At 33.1% G+C, this 10851-nt stretch overlaps 1 protein-coding gene across 1 annotated transcript; it reads left to right on the top strand.

The window, feature by feature from the left end:
• The first annotated feature begins 1236 nt into the window (after positions 1 to 1236).
• LOC128666359 (2-epi-5-epi-valiolone synthase-like) lies at positions 1237 to 8957 on the top strand. The gene is made up of 5 exons (XM_053720915.1): positions 1237 to 1547; positions 3130 to 3757; positions 3951 to 4184; positions 4465 to 4717; positions 6533 to 8957. Exons 1-5 carry the CDS (start codon positions 1357 to 1359, stop codon positions 6616 to 6618), a joined length of 1392 nt encoding a protein of 463 aa, XP_053576890.1. The 5' UTR covers positions 1237 to 1356; the 3' UTR covers positions 6619 to 8957.
• Positions 8958 to 10851: the final 1894 nt, after the last annotated feature.

Raw genomic sequence — 10851 nt, forward strand, 5'->3', positions numbered from 1 at the left:
CACTTTATAATACCAGCGCACGCAAATGTGCGCTGGCATTACAGGTGAGATGCAATGCGAACGCGACCACGCGTTCGCATTGCACAGAAGAATTGTGTTTATGATAGCACGCTTTCATTGGCTCTAGCATGAGAACGTAGTGCAGCGAAGGGGGTAAGTCACGCAGCGATGGGCAGCAAATGTAAATATATATATATATATATATATATACACATATTAACACATAAATATATATGTATATATTCATATACATACAGGCATACCTCGTTTTATTGTGCTTCGCTTTATTGCGCTTCACAGATATTGCTCTTTTTACAAATTGAAAGTTTGTGGCAACTCTGTGTCAAGCAAGTCTATCGGCACCATTTTTCCAACATATACACATATAAACACATAAATACACATGAATACACATATATACACACCTATATATACATACCCCCAGCAAAAAGATTATTACTAACTGAATGCTTAGATTATGGTTACCTTTTTTTAGCAATAAAGTATTTTTTAATTAAGGTATGTACATAGTTTTTTTAGACATAATTCTATTGCACATGTAATAGTCTTCAGTATAGTGTAAATATAACTTTTATATAAACAGAGAAATAAAAAAATTATTGTCACTCACTTTATTGCTAAATTCGCTTTATTGCAGTGGTCTGGAACCAAACCCACAATATCTCTGAGGTACGCCTGTATATATATTTACAGGGAACACACAATGTAAGGGCATTTTTCAGTGCCGTATTTTTATAACACCCCGCAGCCACTGACTTTAGCCCCCAAAGAAGCCTGCTAAAATTTTTACAAAAATATGCTAATTAAAAAAAAAAGATTGGGGGCATTTGGGAGATATTTATAAAATTAACCAGAGATCTGAACTCTGAATTTTATAAGCGCTAATTGCTACCGCAAGCGTGCGGTAGCAGTAACCAGTCTCTTGTAATGGGGCCACGATAAATAAGCACTCCACTTGTAATCTAGCCCCTAATAATATATTTCAGTTTTGTAATGCAACTACCTTAACATTATGTAAAAGTTGGACCATATCAATGAAAATTTGATTATGAAAGCAAAGCTGTCAGTATAATTAGAAATACTTTCATAATATCAGTTATACAACCAACAAAGTGAATAGGCTTTCTAAGGTATGTGTTTCTTTCACACCCTTTTTTTTTTGGTTATACAATATCAGTTTTATAAACTGCAGGTGAATGGGACTCACAGGTACCTCCCCTGTCAAACAACAGGTTGTCCCAAAACTATAAAAACACACATTCTGCGTTTCGGAAATAAAACTGTTTAGAAATATTGAAAACTGTCTCAAGAAGATTTTGAATTTCAAAACCAAACATGCCAGCTGGGGAATTCTATTCAGTGAATGCAGTCAGAGGGACTCCCAAAAAGGAAAGTATTACTTGCAGAAATAAGCCAAAGGAATTCCAGCTGGTCAGAGTAAAAGATACATGGAAACGTGTTGAGAGTGGTCATGAAATTCCCTGCACTTGGGAAGAAGATCAGATCATTGTATCTCAGGCCAAAATGTGAGTATAAATCTGTTTTCCAATACATCAAATATGGGTTATTTCAAAAGCTTAAAAAAAGGAAGTGGTATAAAATAGTGTATAGAACAAAAATGTATAGAAAATATAGTCTGTTGCATACCTTGGTAAATAATATTTATGTGAAGTGTTTTCTTCTATAAATACACTGCAATATTGTTATAAATCTCACTTTTATGAACGACTAGGTAATGCCAGAAAAGACTGCATTTCAGGAAAGTTTGAATATATAACAATTTTTTTAATGAATTATCACTAGCAGAAACAACCAAAAAGAATCAGAAATGAATTAGTAAAACGAAATTGAAAATAAGAAATAACGACACTATGCACTACTATAAAACAAATTACAGTGGACTGAGGGTAAATAGAACGGTCTTCAGCACATTTCTTGGAGTACATCTCCAATAAAACAAAAGACAAATCCAATAGTGTGATACTGTATAAAGACATCAATGTTGCAGCTAAAATAACTCAAACTCAGTACTATACACACACCAACATCCAATACAAATGGATTGGCATCTAGTTAGCCAGTATTTTTATAGTATGTGGATAATAAAAAATAGATATATTAAAAATATATATATATAAAATAAAATTACCCGCTATGGGAACAATTTTTCTGTGTGTGTAGAAATAAAATTTGAAAATTATATAAATTTAGTCTTTCCAGTTTTAAGCTTGTGTACTGCATAAATATGTATCTAAATTTATGCAAATTAACACAGTCAATATTTCTTTCCAAGAAAGGTGTAAACCGTACATACCCAGAAATCACATATTTTCCAATAAGTTTGAGAACTCTAGATCCTGTCTCTAAGTATTTTAATATTCATAATAAATGTATTATTTAAATTAACTTATCTTTATAAAACTTCCAAGTTTGTTGAGCTATAAAGTGTAATTTTTTGACATACCTTTCTCACACCTGCATTTTAGAGTTGTATTTGAAAATATATAGCCTAGATTCACCATTCTGAGTTGTGAGTGACATATATTTTTGCCCTGAACTTGCTTCCAATTTGAAATTACCAATATAGATAGTTTAATGGTTCTCATATACTATGAGAGATTCCAAGCAATTTTAAACTTAATTTGGGGTAGATAAATCTACCTTTTCAAAGCACTCAATAGAAAAGGGAAAAAAACTGCATTAGTTATTTTAATTTTTAATTTTAAATTTAGATTAGCTAGCTAACAAATCAATGCATTTACACTTTGTTGAATTTTCTGGCTATTCCCATATTAAGTATAAATATACACTGGGAATATAAAAAACTGCATAATTCAGTTTTCCAATATATATATATTCCTCAACAAGGGTTGAATTTCAAATCTTTTTAATATACCTTGCAGCGGTGGATAATAGAAAATGCAGCAATACTGTAGAAAATTAAAGAAGATAAAAATATCAAACATTATTATAGCCTATACATGACAACTTGAAAATATTCAAGAGCCCAATAAATAATATGTTGGGTTTTTTTTTTTTGCAGTTGTTATGTAATACAGCACACAAACTTAAGTATTTCATAGTGTTCTGTTTTATTTTCTTATGTAGTGGAGAAAAGTCCACAGAATCCGGGATTTCCTGGACCATACAAGCCCCGATTTATTTCCGCTACAACGTGATAGAGAGTCAGAACCTTCTAGATCCAAGCAATATGACTCTACTTTATGGCCATGTGTCAGATCCCGAGGAGATGGAGGCTCTTCAGAAGAAGACACTAAAACGTTTCATTGTCATAGACGTGATGGTTGATAAACTTTATGGCTACAAATTACGAAAGTATTTTGAAGCTAACAATGTCAAGTATCAGATACTTCCTCTTAAAACCACAGAGGAAACCAAATCAATAGAACTGGTCCTGCATATTCTGGAAGAAGTTCACAAATTTGGGCTTGACAGACGTACTGAGCCCATAATAGGAATTGGAGGAGGAGTATGTTTGGACATTGTAGGCTTAGCAGCTTCTCTTTACAGACGTCGTACTCCCTACATTCGTGTTCCAACAACACTCCTGTCATACGTTGATGCAAGTGTTGGAGCGAAAAATGGAGTCAACTTCTGCAACTGCAAAAACAAGATTGGAAGCTATACACCTCCAGTAGCCACTTTCCTTGACAGATCATTTATTCAAACTATTCCACGACGTCAAATTTCCAACGGTCTTGGTGAAATTTTGAAGGTATTTTTATGATTTTAGTTTTGATTGAATTCTACATAAAATATATTTTAGCAATTAATGGCTTTGAACTATGACACTACGACATAGTATATTTCCTTATGTTCATCTTTAAGATAATGTACAAATCACTTTAATTAATCATTTAAACATTTTAATTTGCATGTTTTATTGATCTTTTTTTTTTTTTTTGTAGATGGCGTTAATGAAACACAAAGGGCTATTTGATTTGCTTGAAAGCCATGGAAAATATCTCCTGGATACAAAATTTCAGTCGGAAAATGGTCTTACTGGTTATGGAGATGCTGCATTAAAAGTTACAAGACTTGCTATAGAAACAATGCTGGAGGAACTGGCGCCAAACCTTTGGGAAGATGACCTTGATCGGCTTGTTGACTATGGACATGTCATAAGCCCAGAGCTTGAAATGGTATGTATAATTATTTATTTCAATATATTTTATGTACCTTTAATAAGAAAGGTATACTATATATATTATTTTTTTATTGCTTATTTCATGTAAATAAATTAGTGAATTTACTGTAGTGCTACATCAGTAATTAGATGAATGACTCTCTCCGTGACAAGGTTTGGTGAAGTGTATCACTGTAGGTTAATTAACTTTGTTTTATATTATGTAATTTATTGGAAAATGCAATTAAAAAATCTTGTTTTTTTACTTAAAGATTTTATGTTTTGTTAATTTGCAGAAAGTTTTACCTGCTTTAATGCATGGCGAAGCAGTGAATATAGACATGGCGTTTATGACTTATGTGTCCTATGTAAGAGGACGGCTCAACCAAGAGGAGAAAGACCGTACAATTAAGTGTATGAGGGGCTTGGAACTCCCTGTATGGCACCAAGACTGCTCACTTCAGCTCATCAATAAAGCCTTAAATGAGAGACTGAAACATAGTGGAGGACTTATGAGACTGCCGCTACCTACAGGGCTAGGAACAGCAGGTAATTTTGAAAATTTCTTTAGACACCCACAAGTGTGTGTATGTTTACGTTTTGTTAAGAATCTTAGTAGACAAGATACTACTGTTTTAATATCAATGACGCAAAACTGAATTACTGAATCACATACAGTATATACAAAATATTTGAATGGTTAAACAAACATCAAGAGGATTACTAAACCATTATAAATCAAACTTGTTGTATTTGAAGAAATATTTTACAAGACCGGTTGATTTTTCTATAGATGAAGTAAATACAAAGCTTTCCAAATTACAAACTCATGTTATTTAAGTGTAAAAAAACTTTGGGTTGCTACAAGCATTATTCATATTTTACGATATGATATAAAACAGAAAGAGGCGCCACATGTGCGAATCAGAAGTACAATGTATGATGTAAGCAAGGAGTTGCACACAGGGTACTCACATTCATGTCATGCCCATAGAAGCAGGCTGAATTTCTACAACAGTCCAGCTAGCTGATCGCCATCTGATTGGTTGCCCATGGTGCAAGGTCACAGCGGATCAGGAACAAAGGCAGGTAACCGGAGTGGAAGGGATACACCCAAAAAGGTAGCGTAGGCTCAGAAAATAATACTGTCCCTAATTGGCTTCATCAGATAATAACTGCAAAACAATGCACTTTACAGTAACTTTATGACAATGGCTAGCTTTGTCACAAACTAACAAAGCTAGCCATGGTCATACAGTTACTGTAAAGTGCATTGTTTTGCAGTTATTATCTGATGAAGCCAATTAGGGACAGTATTATTCTCTGAGCCTACGCTACCTTTTTGGGTGTATCCCTTCCACTCTGGTTACCTGTATTTGTTCCTGATCCGCTGTGACCTTTCACCGTGGGAAACCAATCAGATGGCGATCAGCTAGCTAGACTGCTGTAGAAATCCAGCCTGCTTCTATGGGCATGACTGAATGCCATTCATGAATGTGAGTACCCTGTGTGCAACTCCTTGCTTACATCATACATTGTACTTGTACTTCTGATTCGCATATGTGGCGCCTCTTTCTGTTTTATATCATATCGTAGATCTTCCATCCTTGATGAAGTTAGAGAGCTGCCCATCTTCATCCTCTACATCAAGCACATCATTGTTTGGATATCGTCTGAAGTTTGGACTTTGGGTTACAAGTAATCATACTCATGTTTTTTGCATCCTAATCCTTTTGGCATCATTTACCCATCCTATGGGATTACGGAACACATTATTATAATAATACTAACATTTTATGTGAATGTATATCCTCAACAGTCTTTCATGTTGTTATCTGTGCTGTTATTACTTATAGTGCCTCCTAGAGGATTTTTATAATATTTTTATAATATATTTATATATTATCCTTTGGTATTTGTATTATTCATATTTTCACTGTTTTTCTAAAAAGGTCCTACTGTCTAGAACTACTATTCAATAATCCATTCAGTAATTTATACAATGTACAAAAGGAAATGGCCAAAATATATAAGCATTGTCACTTAGGGCTTCCTGTACCATATCAAGATCCTACATTTCCTTCTTATGAATCAACACATTAAACTGTCCCCAATCACTTATAACATTAGCCTTTGAACTTGTTCACCTCATGCCTCCCACCTAGGACTGATATGGCATACTTAAATTAATGTAATCATTAAATAACATTGAACCCAACATATATAAAACATTTTGGAAACAAAGCACACCATGCTTGCCATTGAATAATCTGAATTTATTATTCTCATGCATTTAAAGTTCATATTCACACGGTCCCCATTTTAATTATTTGGTCTTTAATCAATTCTACTAATCATTTTCAGAAATCTCTAATGATGTATCTGAAGAAACCATTAAGAAAGCTTTTGAGATGTGGGTAGAGGAATGCTCGCAGAAGGATCAGCCCTGAAGACATCAAGAGTAATTTAAGCATGGGAGGAGCCACTGCTGGCTTCATAAATCAAGATGTATGCAGTGCACACTGTGTGTCTGAGAAAATAGATGCCCTTGAAATGTAGTGAGCATTAAACTGTCTTAGAATAAAGTACTGTATAGTAATGTAATACAGACTGTGATATGGGCAGTTGTAGAAGTCACACGCCTCAACCTCCAGATATTACATTGCAAGCTATAAGTAGAAAAATTTAATTGGCACAGATGTAGTATAAGCTGGCAGAGTAACATGAAGTTTTTGTAGTAACATTGAGGTTTTTTTTTTTTAATGTACCAATTGTTATACAGTGTGTTCTGGGATTTAGAGGTAGATCCAGTTAACATTTAAAAGACTTGAGTGGGAATGACAAAGAACAGTTGTAAATAAATGTATAGATAACTATAAATGTATCTTGTAAATAGAACTATCATTGTTTTTGGCACTTTTTTGAACTTTTTGTCAATAAGATGTTTAGCACTTTGACATTAAGTTATAAGTCACTGTAAGTCTCTATATATCCAAAAAATAACCTCAATGATTTGGTAAGAAGATGCCTAAAGATGTTTTCTTAAAGGGATAGTCTAGTCAAAACGTTCATGATTCAGATAGGAAAGGCAATTTAAAACAACTTTTAAATTCACTTTTATCATCAATTTTTCTTTTTTTTCTTTTGGTATTCTTAGTTAAAAACTAAACCTAGGTAGGGTCATATGCTTATTTCTTAGACCTTGAAGGCTGCCCCTTATCTGAATGCATTTGACAGTTTTTCACAGCTAAAGGGTGTTAGTTCATGTGTGCCATATAGATAACATTGTGCTCATACCCGTGGAGTTACTTATGAGAGGGCACTTATTGTCTAAATTACAAGTCAGTCAAAAGAACTGAAATAAGGGGGCAGTCTGCAGAGGCTTAGATAAAAGGTAATCACAGAGCTAAAAAGTATGTTGGTTGGTTATGCAAAACTGGAGAATTGGTAATAAAGGGATTATCTATCCTTTTAAACAATAACAATTCTGGAGTAGACTGTCCCTTTAACAATTTTTTATAATTTTTTAATCACACATTCATTGGGATTTAAGACATACCCTATGGGTATAGTAAAGAAATGATATCTGTTTTTGATGAATTGCAATGTATAACATAAAAGATGAATATTTCCAAGGCCATATAAGATTTCTGTATCAGAGTCTATCTAATCTCTAGTCTACAGTCAGCACTTACAGTTCAGATTTGAAGCATCCCCCTACTTAAACAAAAGGGGAATAATGTGCTTGCCTGAAGCCCAAGCTAATCATTCCTTAAAAACTCACTTGTTAATGTTTACAAAATGGAAGTCGGGATTTGTAGGATTTTGCTTGAAACTTGATGCTAGTCCAACTTTATACATTTATAATATTTTTCCATTTAAGACATCAATGAATTATTATCAATATTTTACTTGGTAACACCCCATCTTATTTTGTTAATGTTTAAAATGACCCATAGAATAAAAAAATATCATATACAAATTATGAAAAATAAAAAATATTAAATAAAATAAATTATAAACTTACATTTTATGAATCTTGTTACTTCTTAAAATATAGTTGAATAATTCCTTTCATGATCCAGCTAATTGTTGTTTCTAACCAGTATATCCTGATAAACGAGTTTTACATTGCAGCTTTACAAAGGAAAATAAGTATGTGCCATGCTGTAATCGATTTGACGCATGCTTTCATGTTAATTGTAGCAATTTGCTACAGTTTCCAGTTTACATACACTAAAATTATGTGTATCCAACTCAACTATGTTTATAAAAACAAAATAATTGAATAAAATTAATTACAATTTAAATAAAATAAACTAAAACATAGTGGTAGGTTCTGTTCCAGCTGAAAATCCTATTAACATTTTATCTACAACAATCTCATTAAAAGTTTTGTGTGATTGTGTTTTTTGATAATTCTGTGATGAACCTTACAGTTGTAAATAGTTACCTTTTCTTCTGCTCTTTTCCAGAGGTAAACTTTATTCCAGGTGATAAACACATTACAGAACTTATCTAGAAATATCCCCCTACACGTGCCTTTAATGGACTAAAATTCTGAAAATAAATGTTGATAAACTTTAATCAGAAATAAAATCTACCTCCTGATTTATTTTGATGAAATGAGAATGTGTGTGTGTGGGCAAAGATGGTGATAATGTTTACATATATTAATATTTCAAAACGCATTTTAATGCTAACTGTTGTTGGATAGTTTTAATGCTATGTTTTATTTATTTTTTTTAAAAACGGTTGTGGAAAAATAAATTTATAAAAATATGAACAATGTCTCCATTTATTCCCTGTGTAATATGTATAAAAACGATTTAAAAAAAACAACTAAAAAAACAACAGAATAACATCCACAGAGATGTTGCACTCAATAGTGGCTGGTAAGTTACAACACATTTTTCTTTTAAAGCTTAAAAGCAGTTATATGTCTAATGTCAATACAGAGGGTAAAACATTTTCAGCAGAGACCCAAATCTCACCATACTGTAGACATCCTCCCTTATCAGTGGAGACTTTCTTCTACAATTAACCCTAACCTCTGTTGACCCCAATCTCACCATACTGTAGACATTCTCCCTTATCAGTGGAGACCTTTCTCTACAATTAGCCCTAACCTCTGTTGACCCCGATCTCACCATACTGTAGACATCCCCCCTTATCAGTGGAGACCATTCTCTACAATTAACCCTAACCTTTGTTGACCCCAATCTTACTATACTGTAGACATCCTCCCACTATGATGCCCAACACAAACGCCCCTACACTAAAATCTAACACCCCCTTTGGAACCTTTCATCACAAATTCCCCCATAGTCACCTCTTATTAACAAAACAGGAGGATCCTTACAAAAATAAACCAAACAACCCTTAGTTTTAGCTATTTTGTAGTCATGTTGCAGAATCTTCAGCCTCTTCCAGACAGAGAAACTGGTCACTTTCTTACTAAATATTAGCCTCCTCTGCAACTGATTAGGGTTTCTGTTAAATTTATTTATAAAAAAGAAAGAATTTCCTAAACTTGGAAATAGATGGACTAATTACAAAAATTAAGCCTGCCATTTGGACCCAAGTTGCGATAGCTGGCACCTATTTAATATTCCAATGTTACAGTCCTTTGACCTCCCTTCTTTGCAGTTAAACATAACCACCACTGTCCTGGTCTTCCAACCCACAATAATCCCTAAAAATGAATTGACCACCACAATCAACCCCATCACAAACTATTTCCAGCTCAATGAACGCTAGCCAGGACCCTCTTTAGATCACTTTTTACCCTATAAGTGACTTAGGGCCTGCTTCTCTAAAGTTATCTGGGCTGCTGGTGAGATTCTTTAAAATGCTAGCCAGCAATGTAGGCTTCTCTATTGGGGCAGTAGGGGCATCGTCCCATTAATTTTTGGAGCAAAGGACAAAAATAAAATGAACAAATAATTAAAAAAAATGTCATTGTAAGATGTAAGGTGGCACATACTAGTTAAAACAAATTTAAGAAGATGGTGGGGGTTAGTTTAAAATAATTTTTTTAAAAAGTTTAAAATTTAAAAAATATTTGAAAATACTGTCAAGATCTAAACCTAAGAGCAAAGTAATATGGATGTTTTTGTTCCACATACACATATAAAAACCATGTGATAAGTGAGATATCATGGGATTTTCTAATCCCCTGGAATGGGATCGAATTTAAAATCCTTGCTAAAAGTCACATGATAAGAGTCACATTGGAATTCTGATTAATTACAATGCGGGCCATTGTTTGAAAGGAAGATAAAGTTATTTGTGATGGTTAAAAAAAAAAATAACAGCCCAGGAAAAAGACACATACATAGGTAAAATTGCATCAAGAATAAGTCACAGAACATAAGGGGTCATGGAGTTAAATGGGTAAATTGGGTAAATAAGAAAATAAATTATAGGTATGCCCTCAAGATCCAAAGTGACAGAAATATTTGTAAGAAAGTGAAAAATGACAGAAAAAAATGTTGCACAGCGCATAGTTAACATTTTAAATTGTATATATATATATATATATATATATATATATATATATATATATATATATATATATATATTTTTTTTTTTTTTTTTTTTTTTTTTCATTTTAGAAATGATCCCAAATATTTGGCTAGAGGGGGTCTAGGTAGCATTCCTGCAGTATGTATATGTACATG

The sequence above is a fragment of the Bombina bombina genome, chromosome 7, assembly GCF_027579735.1.
Source record: "Bombina bombina isolate aBomBom1 chromosome 7, aBomBom1.pri, whole genome shotgun sequence".
Lineage (NCBI taxonomy): Eukaryota > Metazoa > Chordata > Amphibia > Anura > Bombinatoridae > Bombina > Bombina bombina.

Bases quoted from the DNA above. Each gene is read 5' to 3' on its own strand.
- LOC128666359 (XM_053720915.1), top strand. From the start codon at position 1,357: ATGCCAGCTGGGGAATTCTATTCAGTGAATGCAGTCAGAGGGACTCCC. The intron at 1,548-3,129 runs GTGAGTATAAAT...TTTCTTATGTAG, and splicing joins ATTGTATCTCAGGCCAAAAT to TGGAGAAAAGTCCACAGAAT. The intron at 4,185-4,464 runs GTATGTATAATT...GTTAATTTGCAG, and splicing joins TAAGCCCAGAGCTTGAAATG to AAAGTTTTACCTGCTTTAAT.